The sequence below is a fragment of the Chiloscyllium plagiosum genome, chromosome 3 (assembly GCF_004010195.1).
Source record: "Chiloscyllium plagiosum isolate BGI_BamShark_2017 chromosome 3, ASM401019v2, whole genome shotgun sequence".
NCBI lineage: Eukaryota > Metazoa > Chordata > Chondrichthyes > Orectolobiformes > Hemiscylliidae > Chiloscyllium > Chiloscyllium plagiosum.
This window is the reverse complement of record NC_057712.1, coordinates 65268671-65294326: the sequence shown is the minus strand read 5'-3', so window position 1 is coordinate 65294326 and position 25656 is coordinate 65268671. Positions and strand designations below refer to the sequence as shown.

The 25656-nt window shown below is 40.4% G+C and overlaps 1 protein-coding gene across 3 annotated transcripts in view; it reads left to right on the top strand.

Moving 5' to 3' along the window:
• The window catches only part of l3mbtl3 (L3MBTL histone methyl-lysine binding protein 3), a 164697-nt gene that overhangs the window by 37199 nt on the left and 101842 nt on the right, over positions 1–25656 (top strand). For all 3 annotated transcript variants that reach the window (XM_043683602.1, XM_043683595.1, XM_043683587.1), the window contains exons 5-9: positions 7952–8099; positions 17315–17414; positions 18646–18740; positions 21331–21435; positions 23771–23906. In XM_043683602.1, the coding sequence (XP_043539537.1) occupies positions 7952–8099; positions 17315–17414; positions 18646–18740; positions 21331–21435; positions 23771–23906 (584 nt within the window). The remainder of the gene's footprint in view (positions 1–7951; positions 8100–17314; positions 17415–18645; positions 18741–21330; positions 21436–23770; positions 23907–25656) is intronic.

The following is a 25656-nucleotide window of genomic DNA, read 5'->3' as shown; positions in this document are numbered from 1 at the left end:
GTGAGCACCAGGGGGGTTCTGTCCTTGTTGCGGTTGGAGGGGTTGGGTCTGGGGGCGGAGGTGCGGGATGTGGATGAGATGCGTTGGAGGGCATCTTTAACCACGTGGGAAGGGAAATTGCGGTCTCTAAAGAAGGAGGCCATCTGGTGTGTTCTGTGGTGGAACTGGAATTGGGAATACGGGATGGTATATTTGCAGGAGGTAGGTGGGAAGAGGTTTAATCCAGGTAGCTGTGGGAGTCGGTGGGTTTGTAAAAAATGTCAGTGTCAAGTCGGTCTTCACTAATGGAGATGGAGAGGTCCAGGATGGGGAGGGAGGTGTCAGAGATGGTCCAGGTAAATTTAAGGTCAGGGTGGAATGTGTTGGTGAAGTTGATGAATTGCTCAACCTCCTCGCGGGAGCACGAGGTGGCGCCAATGCAGTCATCAATGTAGCGGAGGAAGAGGTGGGGAGTGGTGCCGGTGTAATTACGGAAGATCAACTGCTCTATGTAGCCAACAACGAGACAGGCATAGCTGGGGCCCATACGTGTGCCCATGGCTACCCTTTTGGTCTGGAGGAAGTGGGAGGATTCAAAGGAGAGATTGTTAAGGGTGAGGACCAGTTCGGCCAAACTAATGAGAGTGTCGGTGGAGGGGTACTGTTGGGAACGTCTGGAGAGGAAGAAACGGAGGGCTTGGAGGCCCTGGTCATGGTGGATGGAGGTGTAGAGGGATTGGATATCCATGGTGAAGATGAGGTGTTGGGGGCCGGGGAAACGGAAGTCTTGGAGGAGGTGGAGAGCGTGGGTGTTGTCTTGAACGTATGTGGGGAGTTCCTGGACTAGGGGGGATAGGACAGTGTCGAGGTAGGTAGAGATGAGTTCAGTGGGGCAGGAGCATGCTGAGACAATGTGTCGGCCAGGGTGGTCAGGCTTGTGGATCTTGGGAAGGAGGTAGAACCAGGCAGTGCAGAGTTCCTGGACTATGAGGTTGGAAGCTGTGGGTGGGAGATCTCCTGAGGTGATCTGTGTGTCACATTTACCTTCGCTGCTGCCTTTGCAATGTAAGTTGATGCACTTTGTCAAGGAGGGGAAACTAATATAGCAGTGGTGAATATATGTGAGGATCCTTATTCAGAGAATCCTTTTCCTACCATCCCAAAATCCTCAATTAGTAGCAGGATATTTCACTTCTGGGCTGCCACTCTGGATTGACTGTGGTCGAACCCAGAGTCAGCAGGTTATGCCACAGTAAGTTAAGAGTGGAAACTGTTATCTGTTCATAGATAACAACTTTGTATTTATCACAGATCTGATCTTCCACTACCATTAGGTTCCATTTTGATCTTAATGTCTTTCTTTGGCATATTCAGTAAACCTTGAACAGCTTGTCACAGAAGATGTGGAAGATACACACTTTTTGTTTAATTTGCAAAGTGCCTTTCCATTTCTGTCGGCCATATCTTGATGTAAAGAAAGCAGCAATATAGGTTGCTGTTCCTATCTCTTCAGCACCATCCTTGATATTTCAGATTAGTGTCAATGCAATCACTGTATTAGGATCCAGTACATAAGCAGGCCCTGGTGTTACTTGTTCATACAAAGCCAGATTAACTTACTGCCTTTGGTCTTTGGTGTGCCTGGAAAGTCAGAATGAAAGGAAGCTGTGAATAGTCTGCCTCAGTAGAAAAATGGGCCTGAAAAGATGAAGGACCCAAACTTGTTAGATCAGTTGTTTGACAGACTCCCAGCAGGTAATGCAAAGACATTTAACTTCTGGATTTCATGGAACTCACCTTCCTTTAACTGGGAGGTTTGCCAGAAGAAGATAAAGTTTAAAATAAAAAATGAATGCAGGAAAATAGATGGTGACATCTTGAAAATTGCCCATATGACAGAGGAAGAGATGCTAGATGTCTTGAAATGCATAAAGGTGGATAAATCCCCAGGACCTGATCAGGAACTCTGTGGGAAGCGACGCAAGTCATTGCTGGACCTCTTCCTGTATCATCGATAGTTGCAGGTGAGGTGCTGGATGACCGGAGGTTGGCTAATGTGGTATCACTGTTTAAGAAAGGTGGTAAGGAAAAGACAGGGAACTACAGCCCGATCAGCCTGACTTTGGTGGTGGGCAAGTTGTTGGGAGGGAATTCTGAGGGACAGAATGTATATGTATTTGGAAGGACTGATTAGGGATAGACAACATGGCTTTGTGCGTGGGAAGTCATGTTTCACATGTTTCACAAACTTGATTGAATTTTTTGAAGAAGTAACAAAGAGGACTGATGAGGGCAGAGTGGTGAATGTAATTTTTGTGGACTTCAGTAAGACATTTGACGAGGTTTCCCATGGGAGACTGGTTAGCAAGGTTAGATCTTATGGAATACAAGGAGAACCAGCCATTTGGATACAGAACTGGTTCGAAGGTAGAAGACAAAAGGTGGTGGTAGAGGGTTGCTTTTCAGACTGGAGGCCTGTGACCAGCGGAGTGCCACAAGGATCAGTGCTGGGTCCACTATGTTTTGTCATTTAGGTTATTTGGATGTGAACATCGGAGGTATAGTTAGTAAGTTTGCAGATGACACCAAAATTGGAGGTGTAGTGGACAGCAAAGAGGGTTACCTCAGATTACAATGAGATATTGATCATATGGGTCAATGGGCTGAGGAGTGGCATATGGAGTTTAATTTAAATAAATGGGAGGTGCTGCATTTTGGAAAAGCAAATCAGAGCAGGACTTATACACTTAATGGTAAGGTCTTTGGGAGTGTTGCTGAACAAAAAGACCTTGGAGTGCAGGTTCAGAATTCCTTGAAAGTAGAGTTGCAGGTAGATAGGATGGTGAAGAAGGCATTTGGTATGCTTTCCTTTATTGGTCAGAGTATTGAGTACAGGAGTTGGGAGGTCATGTTGCACCTGTACAGGACATTGTTTAGACCGCTTTTGGAATATTGTGTGCAATTCTGGTCTCCTTCCTATCGGAAGGATGTTGTGAAACTTGAAAGGATTCAGAAAAGATTTACAAGAATGTTGCCAGGGTTGAAGGATTTGAGCTATAGTGCGATGCTGAATAGGCTGGTTCTGTTTTCCCTGGGGTTTTGGAGGCTGAGGGGTGACCTTATAGAGGTTTCTAAAATTGAGGGGCATGGTTAGAGTAAATAAACAAGGTCTATTCCCTGGGGTGGGGGATTCCAGAACTAGAGGGAATAGGTTTATGGTGAGAGAGGAAAGATATAAAAGGGACTTAATGGGCAACTTTTTCATGCTGAGGGTGGTGCATATATAGAATGCATAGCCAGGGGAAGTGGTGGAGGCTGGGACAACTGCAACATTTAAAAGGCATTTGGATGGATATATGAATAAGAAGGGTTTGGAGGGATATGGACCACGTGCTGGCAAATGGGACTAGATTAGGTTGTGATATCTGGTCAGCATGGATGAGTTGGACAAAAGGGCCTGTTTCCGTGTTGTACATCTCTCTGACTCTAATTATTAGGAAGTCCAGCAGTATATGTGAAGAAATAAGAGCAGGTCAGAACTTAGGAATACTACAAGAGAGTAACTCACCTTCTGACGCCCCAGAGTCAGTCCACAATCTGTGGAAGCCATAAGTCAGGAGTATGATGAGTGACCTGGATGGATGCAGCTCCAGCAGCACTCCAGCTTGGCACCATCAATGACAAAAGAGCTCACTTGGTTGGTACATTCAGTCACTCCACCACCAAAGCTCAGCAGCTGCAGCAGTGTGCACTATTTACAAGATGGCTGCAGAAATTTGCCAAGATGCCTTTATACAGCAACTTTCTAACCCATAACCACACCCATCGAGAAGGACAAGGGCAGCAGGTACATGAGTACACTATCTACAAGTTCCTCTCCAAGCCCCTCACCGTCTTGAACTGGAACAAAAATCAGTGTTACTTCAATGTCACTGGGTTAAAATCCTGGAATTGCCTCCTTAAGGGCGTTGTGGGTCCATCTACAACACATGGACTACATTGATTCAAGAGGCGGTCTACTACAATTTTCATGGGCTGCTAAGAACTAAAATCAAATGCTGGCTCAGCCTGGGACATCAACATCCCACAAGAAAATAAAATAAAGTTGTAGTGTCTTGGGAGAGTTGACCTTTCAGTTGAACTATAATATGGTTGTATGCAGCCTGAGGATTGCCCAGGTACGACTCGTCCACAAAAAGCAAGACAAATTCACCCAGTCAAATGCTACACGTAAGTCCATTCTTGATCATCAGCCTAGTGATGGAAGGAGTCATTGACAGTACAATAAAGCAGCATTTGAAAAGGGAATAAGCTATTCACTGAAGATCAGTTTGTGTTACACCATGACCAAAGAGCTGCAGATCTCATTAGAGCTTTGGATTAAGTATGGAAAAAAGAGTTGAACATCAGAGGTGAGGAGAGAGCGACTGCCCTTGATACCAAATACTTGGGTTCAAACACATGATGTTCATCAAAGAGTTCATACATTAGAAAACATTTGAACAAGTCTGGCATCCAGGAGTTGGTGGGAGTTGGGCAAAAGCTTCCTCCACTGGATGAAGTCCTACCTAGCACAAAGGAAAACAGTTGTGATTGTTAAAGGTCAGTCATTCCAGTCTCGGGACAATAGTGCAGGAGTTCTATAGGATAGGCCCAACCTAAGTTGTTTCCCTCCGTGATCAGTTCAGAAGTAGAGATGCTTGATGATGACTGAATAATGTTCAATATGCTTTCCCGTTCCTCAGATACTGAGGCAGTCCATGTTCAAATACAGTAAGACCTGGGCTGTGTCCAGATATGGGCTAATTAGTAGCACATAATATTTGCTTCACACAAATGCGAGGTGATGGCCATTTCCAACAACAGAATCCATCCATTGTCCCTTGAATTCAAAGATATTTTCATTATAATTCCCCATTATCAATATCCTGATAGTTACCATTAACCAGAATCTATAAATACTGTGGCTTGAAGAACTAATCAAAGGCTAGGAATTCTGCAGTCAGCTATTCACCAAAGAATTTCCAAAACCTCTCTATCTACAAAACACCAGTCAGGGATTTAATGGAATACTCTCCAATTGCGTGGTGAGTGTAACTCCAACATTCATGCTCTACCACCTAGAAGAACAAGGGCAATGTATGTGTGGGAATGTTATCACCCACCACGTACTCCCCAAGCCACATGCCATTTTGATTTGGTACTAAATCAATGGTCCTTCACTGTCAATGGGTCAGTATCCTGAAATGTCCTTCTGTCTGAACAGCGCTGTGGGTGTACCTATAACCTCAGGTTTATTGCAGTTCAAAATGATGTTTCACCACTAACGTCTCCAGGGTAACTCAGGACGGGCAATAAGTTCTAGTCCAGCCTGTGACAGATTTTTCCCACAAATGAATAGAAGAGAATTTGAGGGGTATCTCAGTGTGTATCAGGAGTTATCTACATCCAACCTTCCTGGTCTCAAAAAAAGTGTTTTTCTTGGTGTCGAGGGTATTTCTTGCCGAGTGTCTCAAAACATGGCTATTTGTTAAATGCACTTGATTTGCTTGTGTGTGCTGTTAAGGGCTGCTTTGACATAATGGCAAGAAAGTTGACACTTCATTTTTCTTTTGTTTTGACTAAAGATTTGGTATGCACCATTCCAGTTTCATGTAGAATGTTTTCTTTCTTGCAATCCTCATGTGCAGTTTGATACTGTACTTAATTGAATCAGACGTTTGTTTTTGGATATTTTACCAAGGTTTAGTCGGCACTAATATTCTTCTGTTTTGAATTGTTTTAACTTTACAATTATACACTTTTTCCAAGGTCATTCATCCAGGCTGGTGTATTTAACCTCATCATTTATTCATGCTTAGTGTACATCAAGACAGTTTGCACTCATGATAAAGCTAATGCTATTTTCTGGTTGAACGTCTGTACCTTTTACCTTTGTGCCATTACTGAAATTTCACTTTATTTTGGGTTTTGCTGTCCAACAAACAATATTTGTCATTTTTTGTTGTTCAAAAATTGAATTCTCACATTTATTCTCCCAGTTTGTTTATCATTGAGGCTATACTCACATGGGGACTATTCCACATGAATGGCTGAGATTTGTTCACTCAGCTGTGTGTTGCTGCAAAACCGATCTTTAGTGTGAACAAAAGGATGAAGGTGAATCTACTTTGTTCAGAAGTGGAGGTAGTCCGTTTCTGAGCAACTCCATGATATCCTGCCCCCTCTCTTGGTGGCTTGAGACCACAGTGCAACTGAATGGTTCTGCAGTTTAGCAACTTTCCCTGCCGAGGTATCCTTGCTGATTGTAACCAAATTGGGCCCTTTCTGGAAAAAGGACTTCTGAAAGTGAGGGGACAACTATAACTTTTACTCCCCTTTATAACATGCAGTGCAGGACACCACTGATGATGTAGAATTGGCTAACCAGGTGCTAGCTGTGTGACAGCTAATGAAGTTTTTACTTTGGTAGGAAAAGCATAGAGTATTACTTAATTGGAGAATAATGACAGAATTCCCAAGTTCGGAGGGACCTACATGTTCTATTGTAGTAGTGGCTAAATGTTATATGCAATTAGGGCATGTGATCATGAACACTAATGGTATGCTGTCCTTAATAACGAGAAATAGGACATTAAAAGTAGGGATGTCATACTTCAGTTATATAGGGTATTGGTGAGACGGCATATTACATACTCTGCAGTTTTGTCCTCCCAATTTAAGCAAGAATGTAAGTGCCTCAGAGGCAGCTTGTTATCTGAAATAGAAACATAGAAGTTAAGAGCAAGAGTAGGCCATTTCTTTCTCACATGACGTCCTGTTGATCGTTTACCTTTGTCCTTGTGTTCAGTCACTGACTGTCAGTATCTGAAATTTAAAATGCTTGTCCATTTGCTTAAATCCCTCCTGGTCTTCGTTACCTCTTGCATCCCTGTAGTCCCGTCACACACTCCTTTTCTGACTCTGTTCTTTTTCTCTGCTCGTCTCACTGTTGTCTCAGCTATTTGACTCCCCTTTCCTTGTTGGAAAACCTCCTGAGAAACCAGTTTATTTGGGGGAAAAATATTTCCGTACCCTACTTTTCCTGCTTGACATCCATTTCCTAGAGAGTTTTTCATGTATCACCTCAAAAGGCTTTTTGTTAGAAGTGTTATGTAATTACAAGCACTTTGGATTGCAAAATGAAACAATGTCAGCACTGGTGGACAGTGATTGCTATTGATATCCTCTCTCAGGCCTCAGAATGTGCTATATAAATATGTATATTTCTTTCCCCTTGCTTTCTATTGTTCCTGTCAATCAGTGGAGTAAAGCAACAGGTTTGTTTTTCCTGTTTAACAGAAAGCTGTTGAAGGATATCTTTTCACTTTCAAAGGGGCGGAGATATGAATCACTTCAGATCATGACATTAGAGTTCCGAAGCAGTGTTTTATTAAATCCTAAATGCATAAATGTATTTTTCACAAAATTAGCAACATTTTGATAAATCTGGTGAATGTAATGGTCAACTTAGCTTTGTAGGATTGGTCGACAGTAGGAATCTATCCACCTTGTTATACAGCCTCTAACTGTTGAAACTGAAATAATGGAATCTGTTTATCCATTTTAAAGCATGTCAAGGAATTTAAAGAGCAGGTTTTTTTTCCTCTGGTTTTTCAATTGAGACTGAACCCCTGCTGTTCAGTACCCTGCTGAGAGGTCTATGAGGCCTATATTTTCCTATGAAAGACACTTGGACTCCATTTTCCTACAGTGAATGCAGCAAGCATGGGAATGATGTGTGTAACATGCTTACTCCATACCAGTAGAAATAGCCAAAAATTGGATTGGAGGCAGGAATTCTGGAATTGAACCCACCCAGTACTCTTAATGGTCTTCCAATTTATCTGAATCACTGAAATTTAGGGAGAAAGCAATTTTATTCAGCTTATTGCCTTAGTACTGATTTTGTTTTATTTTTATTTTGCTTCAGGATATCTGTTCTGAGAAAGGAACCGTCAACATGCAACAATGAAGAAGTTTCTAGGGGCAATCGTAAAAAGAGGCAAAAACCAGTCTCCACAACAAGGGGAGACATTAAAGAAAATGGAGAGATGCTAAAGGAAGAAGAGGAAGATGTTGTATGTATTTTCTCTTTTCTGTTTCAGAGAATAATTTGTTACACTGTACCTTATGCAGAAACCAATCAAAAGAATGTTCCAGAATGCATGCTGCAAGCAAACTAAATTATTAAATATTTCTCAGGATATTGACTTTTTAAAATATTTTGCTCATTCAACATAGACAAAGCTACAACATCAAGTTTTCATGAAGATGTTTAGTAAAGTGTAAAAACTGGGGACCAATGTGGAGATGTAGGGTCTTGCAAGTTAGCAAATGTTTAAATAATTTTCCTCAAGCTATGAATCCTATTTCTACTTATCTGGAATCCAGCAAAACCTCACCGGAACAATTCATTTTTTTTAAAAAACTAGATTTAAGAGTTATATTTTGGAACTGACCACTGGTCAATCACAAACGGGTAAATGCTGGCTGTAAAGAACACGTTTTAAAAAATGTATTTTTGGTAAATGAAATGGGCAAATAGTTTTTAAAAGCCAAGGACCATTGAAGGATACTGTACTTCCTGCAGTCAAGTAACCTGATCCTCATAACTGCTGCTTACACTGCTGTATATTCAGCAGTGGGCAGATGAGCTGGAGCTAATAGTGTGTATGAATGGAGTCTGCAACAAGTCGATAATTGGTCTTTATAATAGTGACCAGTTATCAATGATATAATTGCTGGCAGGCAGAAGGTCTTTGGCTTTCAGTTAGCAGAACAGCTGGAGAGTACGGTTAGAACAAGATAGTGAGATAGTCAGATCTCTGCATGGTGGGGAGCTGTCTCTTTTCAGAGTAAAACATGTTAATCTCAAAGAACTAGGTTATTTTTTCCCGAGCAGTTGTTGTAAACTGTATCCCTTAACCAGTAAGACATAGACTTACAAATGTGAACTAGCCACCCTGTACCTTCAGCAAATGAAAGGATTTGGAGAAAGAGAGTCAAAGAGCAGCACATCCTGTCAAGCCAAAGGACCATCTTGGTGAAACCTGTAGACAGGGGACATTGAACTGTCTCTCTAGTCTCTCTACACCCATTACACCCATTTGTACATTTGTCTGTGTATGTGCAGAGGGAGGTTTACAAGGGTGTTAGTTTTATTGAGTAGAGTCATATATCGATGATTTATAATTGTTTACCTGTAGCTAGAGCTTATTTATTCATTATAAATAATTATTATTGTGAAACATGGAACCCTGTTCTGTTCTTTATGGCAACATAGATCTAAGAGACAGGAAAATGAGGAATTTTTAAAAAGTTTTCTGTAATGACTCTGGAAAGAGTGAGTTTTATGTTGATGTGCTGACCAAGTAAGATATGACATACCACCTTTGGAAACTGAGGTGATAGTGTGAGTTGAATTTCTGGAGTAGAAGTTGCTGGGTATTGATGCAATTTGAGATGATGGGCTATTTATACATTTTATAGATCCACAAAGTAGAAATTATTACAAACTGGCAAATAATTACAATGCAATTAGATTGGAAACATTAAATACTGTGTAAATAATCGCAAACATAAGGAGCAGCTAAATTCTGGATTAAATCTGTGCAGAAGAACTTGCATTATTATATAATAGCCCCAGTTTTACCAACCTCTGTGATACAGTTGGTTTGAAGATTGGACGTTTAATCTCGTGCTCAATTTAATCAGTTGCATTTTGCACTATGAAATATTTTGTGGGTAAAGGATGCATGCTAGACCATAATATCATTGTGGAGAAAGTGAGGACTGCATTCCTGATGAAGAGCTTATGCTCAAAATGTTGATTCTTCTGCTCCTCGGATGCTGCCTGACGAGCTGTGCTTTTCCAGCACCACGCTTTTCAACCATAATATTGTTATACCAAGGATGGACAGTCTCTCTACTTCCCCTACTCCATTGATCACAACAAAAAATAAAAATATCTTTTCCAATTACCAAGATGTCTAATCACATGCCCAATTTTAAATTGGATTTTAAATATGTGGTTATAGACCATGGAAGGAAGAACTTCAGTGGAAACCGTCAGTGACTGACGACAATGGCTTGTTGATTGATGGTGGCATCACTATTCTTGGGAGGTAGGAGGGTATGTTGGAGAGTTATCATTTGCTAGAGGTTAGTTTAACTGAAAGCTGTGCCCTCCTTGTTTTGTTTGGACCTGAGAGAATGGAGTGATTCCAGTTCAGAGGAAGATCGGGTAGAAGCAGAGAAATTAAATTGACCAATGCCAAGCTGGCAGTTCTTGGTGAGAAGATTATGTGAAGATAAGAGGACAAAGTGAGATATGTAGAAATGAAAAAACAATATTAATGGATAAAAAGAGTCTACCTCAAAGGGACCAGAGTGGTGAAATCCTGGCGAGAACATACCGCAAGGGCGAGGATGTCAAAAATTTATGCTCAGCGTTATGCTCGAAGTTACTTAAAGTGGAGGTGTAAGGAAATGAAGCTGCAGACTTCATTGTGGTGGCTGGATATTCAAAATAATCACACTTACAGACATAAAGTATTGGTACATTCTTTAAATCTATATAATTGATCACATTGTGTGTTGTTGGCTGATACAGTGTTGCTTACCACTTGATTGCCGTGCAGCAATGAATGTGGCACTCTGGAAATACACTTGCGTAACAATTCATTCATAATTCTTAATGAAAAATACAACAATATAACAGGAAGTATCTGGAGTATGGTGGATCTAAAACATGACAGTGAAATTTTCAAATGGCATGCAAATAGAGTAAAATTGAGCCAGAGAAAGTTGGCAATTAAAACGTTTGACCATGTGGATGGATGGACATATATTGAAGGATCAGATAGTGGATGGGAAGTACAAAGCACTGTAGAGGTAGAGTGGAACTTCAAAGTAGGCATTTAAAGAAGAGAAGTGGCAATGAATTAAAACTCATGTAAAAGCAAAAATATTGGATTAAAAACTGGAAAAAAGTGGTGAAGAACAGTTCACCTGACAAAGGAGCAGCTCTCTGAAAGCTTGTGATTTCACATAAACCTGATGGACTATAATCTGGTGACGTGTGACTTCTGACTTTGTACACCCCATTCCAGCACTGGTACCTCTACATCATGATGATTATACAGCATAGGACTACTGTGTTCTAAACAGCATAAGCAGGAAAAATCCAACTGGGCCAATTATCACCCATCAGTGTACATTTGATTAACGAAAAGTGATGAAAGGTGTATCAACAGTGTTCTCAAGCAGCACTGGCTTAGCAATAACCTGCTCAGTGACGGCCAGTTTGGGTTCTACCAGAACAACTCAGTTCCTGCCTTGGTTTTGAAGTGGACAAAAGAGCTGATTTCTAGAAACGAGGGAAGAAGTGACAGCCCTTGACATCAAGGCTGCATTCAACAATGTGTAGCATCAGGGAGACCAAGGGAAAATGAAGGCAATGGGAATTGGGCAAACTCTGCACTAGTTGGAATCGTACCTGACAAAGGAAACCAGTTGTAGTTGTTGGAAGTCAGTAAACTCAGCTACAGGACATCTCTACAGGAGCTCCTCAGAATAGTGCCTTAGGCCCAACTATTTCAGCTGCTTCATCAACGACCATCTTTCTATCACAAAGACAGAAGTTGGAATGTTCGCTGCTGATTGCAGAATATTCATCACCATTTGCAACTCCTCCAATACTGAAGCAATCCATGGTCAAATGCAACAAGACCTAAATGATTTCTGGACTTGGGCTGAAAAGTGGCAAGTAACAATGACCCTATCCAATAAGAGAAAATCTAACCATTGTCCCTTCGCATTCAATAGCATTACCCTTACTAAATTGCCCCCACTGTCAAAATTCCAGGGATTCTCATCCACTGATGAGAAACTGAACAGGACTAGCCATACTTATACAGTAGCTATTGGCGCAGGTTAAAGGTTAAGAATACTGCAGTCAGTAACTCACTTCACTCCCAAAGCCTGTCCAACATCAACAATGACTACGTCAGGAGAATGCTAGAATACTCCCCCACAGTGCATCTCCACTGATATTTAACAAGCTTGACACTATCCATGTCAAAGCAGCCTCCTTGATTGGTACCACATCAAAAGAAAAGAGGAATACTGTAAGGAGACCACATTGATGTTTTCAAAATCATGAGCGGGCTGAACACAGTAGATAGGGTCAAGCTGTTTTCATTTGTAAATGGAGCAAGAACAGGAGAATGTAGATTTAAAGTGATGTGCAAAAGAAGCAAGGGTGATGTGAAAGCACAGTTAGTGAATAGGCTATGGAATGTACTGCCCAGAAATGTGGTGGATCCAGGTTCAGTTGAGACATTCAAGAGGGTATTGGATGGTTTATTGGATAGTAATAGTGTGCAGAGATGTGAGGAAATAGCAGAAAATTAGCACCAGCTAATAAAGCTAGTGCAGGCATGATGGACTGAATGGCCTTCTGTTGCACCATAATAATTGTCATTCTCGCAACAACATTCAGTACTAGCAGTGTGTACCATCAGCAAGATCTACTGCAAAAATTCACCAAGGCTCTTTAGGCAGTATCTTCCACAGCCAGTACCACCCAGAATGATAAGGATAGTAGATACATGGGAATGCTACCCACCTGTAAGTTCTCTTCCAAGCCACTAAATCCCGACTTAGAAATACATTATTGTTCCTTTAATGTGGTTCTTAATAGACTGCAGCAGTTCAAGAAGACTGCTTAAAACCACCTTGTCAAGGGCAACTAGGGATGGGTAATAAATGCTGGCCCATCTAGCAGCTCACATTACTGAATTGTTATCACATTCATTCATTAAAAATCTGGAATAAAAATAGTGACCATATAATCACTGTCAATTGTTGTAAAAAATCCATCTGGTTAACTAATTTCCTTCAGGGAGTGAAATTTGCTGTTCTTTCCTGGCCTGGCCTATGCGTGACTCCAGATCCACAGCAATGTGGTTGACTGACTCTTAACTGCCTTTTGGGTGAATAGGGATGGACCATAAATGCTTGTCTCCCAGTAACATCCCCACCCCAATAAATAATTTAAAATGAGGAAGTAAAAAATGAAAGCAGAAACCAGAATATTGGAGTAAAACTTGCAAAGAAAAGGTTACAAATTGACGCAGTGGTTGCACTCTGAAATTGTTGAAATCAGTAATTCCAGCCGGTCGTAAAGTGATTAATCGACTGATTGAAGTGCTGTTTCTTGAGCTTCTATTGAACTTCACTGAAATAGTGTGACAGGCCAAGAGCAAAGATGTCAGCATGAGATTGGGAATGAAAATGACAGGTGACCAAGGCTGGTGAACTGAGGTAGTTCACAAAACATACACCCAGTGAGCAGTGAGTTCAGTATACTCAATTGAAAGTTATAAAAAAGTTACGTTTTACCTGGGTGGAGTATTTGTGGTTTTGATGGTAAGGAATAAGGAGGGTTAAGGGCAGGTATACTATTTCCTATGCTTGCATTAAAAGGTGACCTGTTTCATTAGATAATTGACCCTATTTGGATAAGCTGTATACTGCTTATTAGCCTTGTCTCCTTCCAGTTTAAACTCCTTAAGTGAACAATGATCAATTAACCCTATCGCACATTTTTTTGAGTAGTTACAATCATCACATTTGTTCATATGTTGCAAGAAATAGAGGGGAAGGTAATGCTGATTGGATTATGATTCTGTGCAAGAAGGCAATGGATAATAGCTAGTAGTTGAACATTTTCTTAATTTTGACTATTTGATTAAGTCAATAAATAAGCTTGTTACAACTGTCGGGGTCAGGATTACACTGATGGGCAATTCTCTCTCGGCAGCCTTCAAGGTACTAGGCGAACATATGATGTATCCCAGAGGCAGAATTCTTATCCTGAATAGTTAGCCAAAGTTCTGCTTTGATACAGTTCAGTAGCCACATTAAAGCTATGCCCAGAATCAGTTAAGTGACTACCATAGTTGATTATTAAGTGGCACCATATACGAACCATCAGGCGTTTCTGCTTGAAAGACAGTAGAAGAGCCAGAAAACCAGCAGATGTGTGCTATCAATTGCATAACTAGGCATGATTGATTTGAATGTCGTGGCCTTCTCAATATGCAAACCAAGCTCTAAAGCATGATTCTCAACAGTGTCACTGAATCACTTATTCCACATTGATGAGTAACGTAGCAAATGACATCAGTATCATGCATGCAACACACAATGGATGAAATAAATGCATTGATTTTAAATTTGAACATGGCATTTTATTTTTAAAATGCGCAATCCTCACTAGTGATTAAATACTTAGTTAGATGTTTGCAAGATCAAATTCAAATCACTATGTCAGGATGTGGATCACAAATGATACAGCAATCCTCTTAATCCATCGCCCCCCCCAAAAAAAACTGTCAAAATCTTGGTCACATTTAAACTTTGCCTTTGGAACTGTGCAGTTTGGATTTCAAAGTAATTATTTCTGATAAATTTATTTAATCTTGGCACTGCTGCTGAACCTCCAGGTACTATGTATCAAAAATTGCATTTGTGACTGCAAATTGACATAGGCCTTGAGTCATTAGAGTTGACTTTACTTCTTTATTAGTCAACTTTGAGCAATCTTTCTTGTATTAACTTGTTTACTGCCACAGCTTTCTAAAGAGAGTAACATATTAGAGATGTTTGTTAACAAAACTGAACACAACTTTATTATCAAATGGTATCGAACCATGAGGCAATTTGAAATGTGTCCACTTCCATAAGTGAAACATGCACAAAGTACTCTGCTGCTGTACTCATTCATTTTCAAAGAATACTTCAGCATGGGAAATAAAGACATATGAATGAACATATGAGAAAGTTCAATGCAGTAATGGACTTTTTGCTTGTTTCCATTGGTATTCTTGATCCCTGCTACTGTTCTGCCATATGAGGAATAGGTGTAATTACAGAAATGCTTATTAAAAGTTGTTTGGAGAAAATCTGTTACAGAGAGATGGGGAAAACGCTTTTGAGCAACATCCATTTCGAAAATCAAAAGAGAAATTAACGTTGATAGTGTTGCCACCCTTTTTGTCCTTTTGATTAACAGTTGTAATGAATGTGTAATCATAAGTGGATTTGGCAGAACTGCAGGTTCTTTAAAAGAAAATCACGAATATTAAAATCTAAATTTAAAAAAAAAAATTTCAGCTGTAAAGCATTTTATCTTGAGCAGCTTTTTGAATTTCTGTTTGCATCATCAGTGACTGGCTTGACTGAATTGAAAGACATTCCATTGGCAAATAAATATTATGTTATTAAGAAAGTTGAATGAGTATGTTTTACTTAATGATAGACATTTTTAAAAAAATGTCTATCTTCATGTGTGCTATGAAGCCATTGTGTGATTTGAAGTGCAAGCAGACTTTGAGAGAATGGACAGACTTAGCAGTTATGTGGTTTGGTGGAATCCCAAGCTATTTGTCACCAAATATTTGCTCAATGCCTGCGAGTTGCAAACATTGAGATGGTACTCAAAAGCAATTCACGGTTTAGGATGGTTGAAATTCTTACAGCTCTGCTCTGCAGTCAATTCGCACTTTAATCTGTAGTGAAAGGGCACAAATAACCATTGTTAGGGTGAGTGAGCACAAATGGGCTGGCCACTGACCGCTCGAGTTTCTGCTTTGTCTGCCATGGTGCCTTTAAGAATTACTAGTATGCTGCTTTAAGTAGTGCATGCTCCATCCATTTGTACCTCAGCTTGACATCAGGATGCTACCTGAAGTGTGCTCAAAGCACTGCTGCTGTCCACATTCAATTTCAATGCAAACTTCAGCATGGGAAATAAAGATAAATTTCAATGAAGATGTGAGAAAGTTGAATGTGGTAATGGACTTTTTGCTTGTTTCCATTGGTATTCCTTCTACTTTTCTAAAACATGTGAATAGGAGTAATTGCTTGTCAAAGGTTGTTTGGAGAAAGTTTATTACAGAGGGATAGGGGAAAAGACTTTTGACATTCTGAAGGCAAATTCTACTACGGTACTGAATGACAGCCTAAGAATTGGGATCATTCTATAATTTGATTACACAGTGCTTAATGAGGAATGCTTTGATGTCTCTGATTGGGTTTGACTGGAAGGAATGTGATCAAAGGTTAGCAACATGGGATTCAGGAAGAAGAATAGGCCATTCAGGCCTTTGAGTTTGCTCCGTGTTTCCATGAAATTGGTTTATCTGTTTGTGGTCTCGACTCCTTTCTGTTTGTCCCATCTCCAATGATTCTGGGCTGTCTCTTGTCTGTTACAAAGCTGTCTGAATCAGCCTTGAATAAAGCCTTCTCTGTTTCCTAGGGAAGAAAATTGCACACACTTATGACCCAGAGAGCAAATGAAAATCTCATTTATGTGTTAAAGAAGTGATGATATAAACTGTCCCCTAGTTTCAGTCTCTTCACATGAAGAAGAATCTCAGAGTACATATCCCTGTCAACCCCTTCATAATTTTGTTTCAATAAGAGATCACCAACCATTCTTCTAAACTCCCAGTAATGTATGCCCAACCTGTGCAACATTTCTTAAAAAGATAAACTCTGTAAGGAGGAATGAGTTGGGAAAACAAAACATTCTCTTGAATTGAGTTTTTTTTTGTCCTTGGTTTAAGAGGATACTTCAGATTGTGGATTAGGTAGGATGATGCTCTGTTTACCAGTGGACATATCATTTAGAATCCCTGGAATCATAGAATCCCTACAGAGTGGAAATAGACCCTTCGGCCCAACAAGTCCACACCGACCCTCCGAAGACTAACCCAGAAGACCAATTCCCCAAACCTGTTATCCTATATTTACCCCTGACTAATGCAGGGAGGAGAAAGTGAGGACTGCAGATGCTGGAGATCAGAGCTGAAAAATGTGTTGCTGGAAAAGCGCAGCAGGTCAGGCAGCATCCAAGGAGCAGGAGAATTGACGTTTCAGGCATAAGCCCTTCTTCAGGAATCTTCAGGAATAATGCACCCAACCTACACATCCCTGAACACTATGTGCAATTTAGCATGGCCAATTCACCTAACCTGCATATCTTTGGATTGTGGGAAGAAATGGGAGCACCTGAAGGAAACCCACGCAGACACTGGGAGAATGTGCAAACTCCATACAGACAAGCTGGAATTGAACCCAGGTTCCTGGCAATGTGAGGCAGCAGTGCTAACCACTGGCAACCGTGCTGTTCCATTTAAGATTGCTTGAACCTTCCAAGCCAAATGGATGTAGTAAAGTGTAATTTTGAGACTGGTTGAATAGAATATTATTTGTGTAATTTTAGGAAGAAAAACAAGGAGAGCTGAAGGTGCTGAAAATAACTCAGAACAACCATGTCCGAGCACGGAGAAAAAGAAAAGGTGATTCTGGATTATTGAAGCAAAGTAAGTTGTTATAAAACAAAATAATGCACAAAAAGAAATTGGTAATTATTTTATTAGCACTGTTTGTTCTTGAGGATTATAGTTTGTAATCAAAATGAATTTGGTTTATAATTGAAGCTGCAAGTTGAACAAAGACTGTATCAAGCAAAGACCGAAATTGCTGAAGCGACTCAGCAGATCGCGCATCATTTGTGAACTGAAAACAAAGTTAATGTTTCAAATATAGTGAGCCTTCTTTAGAACTGATAGCTAGGAATAATTGGTATATATGCTGAAGATGTTTAGAATTGAATATGTGCTCATGTTATTGTTACTGTAATTGAGTTGATGTAGTCAATATTATGGGATATTTAGACTAGTGGATGTTTTCTATATGAATGTAAGCAATGGTTTATGTTGATTTTTGTCTTGATCAGCTTCATTCAGTTCCCTAAAGTATGAAATGTAAACAGAGACAGTTACAGCAGAAAGGAAGAGTAGTAATTTTATTTTAACTCCTTGTTGTTTTTACGTTAGTAACAAACCCATGTTTGTAGTGTTGTATACATGCAGTTTATAACCTTAATTGTATTAGCTCTCAGTGTGGATATGTATTTTTTTCTAGAAGAATGTTTAAAATGGGTCTTACCTCTGCTACACAGAAACTGGAAAGTCAGTGTTGTAGGTTTAGTAATATCTGATAGAGCAGTTTTTAATGCAGATTTAGAAATATCAAGCTTTTTTGGGCCATTGAACTCTAGTGAAAGAGTCATTAGACTCCGTCAAGTCACTAGACTTCAAATCTGGTATTCAGATAGTATCGACTAAATTGGAGAGCCACAGGATTGGGCTGGGTGCTGATTTTACACCCTATCTTATGTAACAAAATGGGGTAATGTGTAAAAGTAGAAGTTGTATCGTATTTTATAAGTTAAAATTGACCCATTTTATGACCCAGATATGCTGGTGTTGTCTGAGGTTCTGGTTGGAACACTATATGCTAAGTAGTCCCTTGTGTGGAGAGTGTCTAGGTGAATAGGAGGAATGATCAAGGAAACGCTGGACTTGGCTGAACCTAGAACTGTGTGATATCTGTCAGTAGATAATGATATGCTTGTTGTGGGAGACAATAGTATATGAATCTTTATTAACTATTTAAAAGTTATCATGTAGTTCAATTTCTATTTTGAAGAATTTGCGAAGCACGTTATAATAAGCATGCTAAACTTGTGTTCGATACGATTTCCTGCAGCTTTAACGTTTGGTGGAAAGAGAAAAGCCTGGTGTTGGGCATCTTATTTGGAAGAGGAAAAGGCTGTTGTTGCACCGACTAAACTTTTTAGAGAGGTTAGTTTCAAGATACATGACTATTGAAGTAGTGACATCGCCGAGAATATGTGTGCATGTTATGTGGTAAAATTGTGCACCTATGTTTGTACATTCCCCACCCCCAAAAAGTGCCTTAAGATTTTGAGGGCTTTATGTACAGGTGCATCCATTAAAATAAACTGTATTTGTGGATACACAACAATATAGAGGCATGAGTAACTAACAAACTCCAGGCCAATTTCATTAGAGACTCTCTGTATTGGCATGTGAAAAATAAAGCTTCTTGCTCTCACAATAAAAAAAACTCCAATATTTTCATGATTTTGGAACTAGTAGGAACATAGGAGCAGAAATATTGCATTCAGCCCCTCAAGCCTGCTCTGCCATTCTGTATTATCTCTGATCCTATACCTAACCACTAAATTCTCAAGCTATCCCCAAATTCCTTAATGTCACTCATAACTAGAGACCTATCAGTCCCTCTCTTAAACTTACTTATTGAGTGAGGCCTAAATGACGTGGGTTATAGTAGAATTTGTGGCAGAATCATAAAAGATGTCTGGCAAGGCCCAACTTGACATCGTGAGCAACGAGCTGCATCTTTTATGCATTTACCGAGAAATGAGAGTTTCTTGCAAGGCAGTGCAAGTTTCAAAATGCTTCATTAATGCCACAGCTTGCCTCATTAATATTCGACTATGTATCTTATCAAATGCACTGAGCTAACAAGGTGTTGGGGTTTCTTAATATGGAAGTTAGAGCACATACTTGGCGACTTCAGCTCGCTGCTTGCTCGAAGGAAGTTTCTACGATGGATCTCAAACACCAGTATCTCAGGTCACACTCAACTGGCACAGGCCTGTGCTCCCCATGTCCATGAATATTGTAATCTGACATGCCAGCCTCTAACAATCCTCATGGCAGATCTCCAATTCACTTACAGGATGCTTCTGCATGTTAATATTGCTCCCTGGGGTGCGCTGGCAGCTATCATCGTGATGTTGCTACAAGTATACTTTACACCAAGGGAGATGCATTCAGCTCACGATCTGACCACAGCTGCAACTCTGGGCTCTCCCCTTGCTGGAGGGGGCAGGGGAGTCTCCCAGTACAGTAAGTTGAGGGCAGCTTCTGATACCCATTCAGAGGCTTGGACATGATCAGTCAGTCACTTTGGCACAAGTGCCTCCACCTGAGGAGTGAATGTCAAGTCAGTCCAGCCCTGTACCTGTCTTGACGTTCTCTGCCCTATTATAGTTTGTTTTTCCTCCTGATTTAAGAGAGAGGTAGGTGTTACAGGAGATTAGTGTGTGATACAGCTGTTACTTTTGGTGTAGGTGGGAAGTTGGCCCAAGTGGTAGGCAGCACAGGGCATGTTGTATCCGGGTTTTGGTGGATGATGATGATGCAAATGTGAGTAAAGGCATGTGCCTTCGTGGGAGGTGGATACAGTATGGGAGATAGACAGTGAGTGAGAGGTGTCATTAGTAAAGCTGTGCTGTGGAGGAGGTCCATATTCTTCCTACAGTACAGTATATTCCTCCAGAATGCTAAGACTAACCTGACACAGGTGCCAACCTCCGACCAGGCTCCCATTGATCTGGCATTGTGGCTTTCACTCCTGGTTCTGAAGGAAGGGAAGGTCCTACCTGCATCCCACCCTGTCTAGCAGGACCTCCAGGTCCATCTCTGCCGTAACTGGGGCAAAAGTCAGAAACGATGCAAGGTAGCTCCAGACTGTGACAGTCCTTTATCCAGGAGCACAACAGCTTTTAAAGATGGTGCCAGCACCAGGGATACTGATCAATTCTGGGATATTGACAGAGTGAGAATTATTCTGGGGATGATACCCAGTAAGGTGGGCCAAACATCAGGCAGAGGTAATATAGGGTTGAGGTAGTAGGTTGGTTGGTTAAGATACGCCAAAAGAGTATACTGGGTCTCACTGTGAAAGAGATGCCAGAAGTCTCAATGCAGCTAGTACTTAGCCAAACAAGGTAAGATTGAACCTTGGACTTCCAAAGCCTCGGGACTACAGAATTTTAAAGATTGACCAACCTCTGAGTGAAGAGACTGTGAAGAGGCTTGCCTTCTAATCTAAGGCAGTGTCCCCGGCTTTACATCTTTTCTGTAATTATTCTCACCAATCCTTTAAGAACTTTATACAACGTCTCCTCATATAACAGTCCAAGCTTCCCAGGAATCAGTCTGGTGAACCTCCCTTGTACTCCCCCGTGATAAATATATCCTTTCTCAGACAAGAAGGCCAGCACATAATTCTCCAGGTGTAGTCTATACAACTGAAGCAACTTCTTTGCTCCAGTGCCTAAAACCTCTTTAAATAAAGACTAACATTCTTTTGAGTTGTTTGCTGCAACTGAAAGGAACTTCAAGATCAAAGTTATGGACATCTGTTCTAATATTTGATTGTTACCAGATTTCTTTTAATTGTGCTCCTATGAAGTACTTTGGAATGTTTTGCTGTTTTTGACTTGTACAGTACCTGAGGTCTGCTAATAGACTCCTTTTTTGTTTTCGTCATCCAGTGGAAAATAACCAAGCAGATAAAGAATATTTTTGTCTTAATCTTGTTGTCATTTTTTTCTAGTGCCAGTCATTTCCACAGAGCAAAAATGGATTTAAAGTTGGAATGAAGCTTGAAGGGATTGACCCCGAACATCCATCCATGTATTGCGTTCTTAGTGTGGCTGAGGTTTGTCTTCAAACATCATTTATTGATAAAGTAGCTAGAAATAAGTAAGTGTATTTACAAATATAGCATAGGAGATACCTGGAATTAGCAACAAGATCCTCTTTCTAAAGATTTGCGGTGCTGCATTTCAATTTCAATTCCAATTCGGTCTTGTCACATTTTGCGACCTGCGGATGTGTATTTTTAAACATTAATGATAGACCTGTTAGTGATTTGTGGATATTACAATTTGGAAATAAAACTTCAGTAAATTTCTGTTTCAACCTATTTTACTACTTGATATAGCTATGGGCAATAATCCCTTTATAAATTCCCCAGCCATAGAAACAGAAAATATAAATCACAAATCCAGCTTGAGAGTACCAACATGCTTTCTGGAGCTTTTATGTTTCTGGAATCTTATTTTCAAAAATTGTTATTTTGGAGATTAAAAACCTGTGGAGGTTCTATTGCACTGGTGTTTGTGTCTGCCTTATTCCAATTTTTGGATTTTTTTTTTTGAAAGTTCATCATGGCATCAAATGTCCATTGACTGCAGTTTCTGATATGCGTAGTTGCTGAATGTTGCTTGTTTTGATAATGTAGATGGAAGTCCATCCCAGTTGAGGAGTCTGTTTGCAAATATTAATTAATTAATTACTACATGTTCTCCTGTGTCTACAAGGGTTTCTACCAGGTGTTCAGGTTTCCTCCAGTTCTCCAAAGTTGTGCAGGTTAAGTGGATTGACCATGGTAAATACAGGGCTATGGGGATAGGGTTGGGAGTAAGCGTAGGGGTGGGTTTGGGTGGGAAGGTTGGTGTTCAGAGGGTTGTTGGAGACTTGATGGACGAAATGGCCTCTTTGCACAGAGATTCTTTTGAAAGTAGGTTCATTGAAAATTTCAAAACTGAGATTGATAGGTTTCTGGTCAGCGGTCTTAACGTTGACAAAACCATGGGGGGTACCTTCAGGTGTAAATTAGCCATGATCTAATCAAATGACAGATCAGACCTGAGGGACCTGGTTTAAACTTTTCCTGTACCTAACAACATTTATTAAATCAAAGACCTCTGTTTAAATTAGAACCTTATAGTGTGGAAAGAGGACCATTTGGCCTGTCGAGTCTCCACCATTAAAACCAGATACATTTTTGACACAACAGCAAAAACCCAACCAATGCAGAAATCAGTTAGTTTTTTATAAAAAGTAATTTGATCATTGTTTTCAGGAATAAGTGTATTGGCAAAGGTTTAAATTGTTTTAAACTAAAGCTATGATACTTCTCTTTGCAGAAGGGAATGTGAATAGATTATTTTTGATACACTAACTAGAGTTCTTTTTAAAAGACTGAGCTTGTAGCATGTGAGAGTAGTGAAGCACAGCCCCAGGGACTGAATCTGTGGTTGAACTGGGCTAAGCTTGCCTGCAGTGTGGAGGGGTTTTGGTTCGAGATGCGCAAAACTCCATCAAGTCACAAGGGATACAGAAGTCTGAGATATCAGTGTAACCTTGACAGAAGGTGTGCATGAAAAAAGGAAGAATTGACATATTGAGCATCTGCAGATGGCACAGAGGACAAGCAGTATATTTTTAAAAATTCTATACACCAGTTTCCTGAGTATTTCCTATTTTAAATAAAAGAGCGGGAGTTAAAATATATGGAAATACAAATGGCTTAGGAGCTCTGATGAGGACAGAGATTCTAACTCACTTGATTGCTTCACTGCTGGCCACATTTTTAAAAACCTGGGCTTGAGACTATTCGCATAAATTGGGTGCACTGATGGTATTTTCAGCTACATCCAAAGCTTTAAATTTTAGAGCAATATTTTCCCTTTCTGTTGGTTGTGGATTGAAGAGGGTGATGTAGGCAGCCCATTTGCACAATAACTGGGCATATATTGTGGGGGGAAAAAAAAGCTTCTGTTGTCATTCCACCATCCCATTGATTTCTATTCTGAGAATAGCAAGTTCATGCTGTTGTGTGCACTAGTGTATTTAATGCTGAATAATAAAGTATACTTATACAGTTGTATTTTGCTTTGGGACATAAGGTGAAACTTGAAATTCTTGCTCACTGATGTCATTCTATCAATTCCAGTTTCTTTGCTGACATTAGTGCAGGGCTGAGATTATAGACTCTCAAAGTGCTTGACCTCATGATATTTTGCAATTTAGGATAACTGGTTGGAAACTTTGTGTCAGAATTGTATTCCAAAATCCTTTCTCTTCCTGTCTTATCGCTCTGATTTGCATTGTTTTACAATTTGATGTAATTTCACTTTATAAGGAAACTTGATTGATAAATTTCTGAGATGCTGAATATGAGATTTACCAATAAACTCGCCTTATAGGTGTGTGGCTACAGAATAAGGCTCCACTTTGACAAATACTCTGATTGCTATGACTTCTGGGTAAATGCTGACTCATCGGATATTCACCCTGTGGGATGGTGCGAGAAAACAGGACATAAACTTCACCCTCCCAAAGGTAGGTTCCAAAGTGATTTCAGAAAAGTTGACATTGATTATTCACAAATCTTTTTTTTAAAAAGGGATCACTAAAATTACTGTTAAACATGGGAAACGGTATCATTGACTAAATAGGCTGCAAGGATCACCCTAGACTAGCATTCCGTTCTCTTCACGATAGAAGTTTAGCCTGACTGTTTCATACCCAACAAGCTGCTGTGGAGTGAAACACCTTTTAATAGGTAACATGGGACGTCCGTGAAGAGCAAGGAATCATTGGTCATGAATTTTTACTTGTTTTTCATAGTTGGATTTTAACCTTTAAGCCATGTAGCACACGCTAACATACAAGGTCAAGAAAATGCCATCTAGTTCATTCTATCCCAACACAGGGTGAAGGCTGTATTAAAAGTACTTCATTTTTAATTTGACTGGATTGTTGGACTGCTCACAAGTTTGTCACTAATAGCTATGCTTTTTTTTCCTTGTATTCTTAATTTATTTTTAACTGGATTAAACATAAGCACTTAGATTAGTTTTTAAACACCATAAATTTGATTCCTTTTGAATTACTGTGTTTTGGTTCTGTTCCCAACTACATAAAACGTTAAAAAATCAGGATTAAACATGGTAAATGCAGGGTTACTAGGACAGAATTTGGACTGGGTCTGGGTGGGATGCTCTTGAGCCATTGCAGATTGTATGGATTGAATAGCCTCTTTCCACATAGGGATTTGATTCTATGATATGAGTGACATGGTATAGAATCCCTACAGCGTGGAAACAGGCTATTGGGCCCAACAAGTCCACATTGACCTCTCTGAAGATTAAACCACCCAGACCCATTCGCCTACTGCTCTACATTTACCTCAGACTAGTACACTTAACTTACACATCCCTGAACACTATGGGCATTTTTAACATGGCCAATTTACCTCACATTAGATTAGATTAGATTAGATTAGATTACTTACAGTGTGGAAACAGGCCCTTCGGCCCAACAAGTCCACACCACCCCGCTGAAGCGCAACCCACCCATACCCCTACATTTACCCCTTACCTAACACTACGGGCAATTTAGCATGACCAGTTCACCTGACCTGCACATCTTTGGACTGTGGGAGGAAACCGGAGCACCCGGAGGAAACCCTCGCAGACACGGGGAGAACATGCAAACTCCACACAGTCAGTCGCCTGAGGCGGGAATTGAACCCGGGTCTCTGGCGCTGTGAGGCAGCAGTGCTAACCACTGCCACTGTGCTGCCCCCATCTTTGGATTGTGGGAGGAAACTGGAGTACCCGGACGGAACCCATGCAGACATGGGGCAGATGTTCAAACTCCACACAGACCGTTGCCCAAGGCGGGAATTGAACCCTGATCGCTAGTGTTGTAAGGCAACAGTGCTGCCCACAAATGATTACAGAAACCTACAGTGTGACCAAAGATTGGAATGGTTAATGACATATTTGATAAACTGGAAAAGTTTAGGGTCAACACAAACTCACCATGAAAACAAAAGTGAGAATTCAGAAATTCTGATGTACAGAAGCATGTGTTGGGCAATCGTTTGTTCTGACCCACAACCATTATTCCCAGATTAGATTAGGTTCCCTACAGTGTGGAAACAGGCCCTTTGGCCCACACAGTCCACACTGACCCTCCGAAGAGTAACCCACCCAGACCCATATCCCTCTGACTGATGCACCTAGCACTATGGGCAATTTAGCATGGCCAATTCACCTGACTTGCAAATCTTTGGACTATGGGA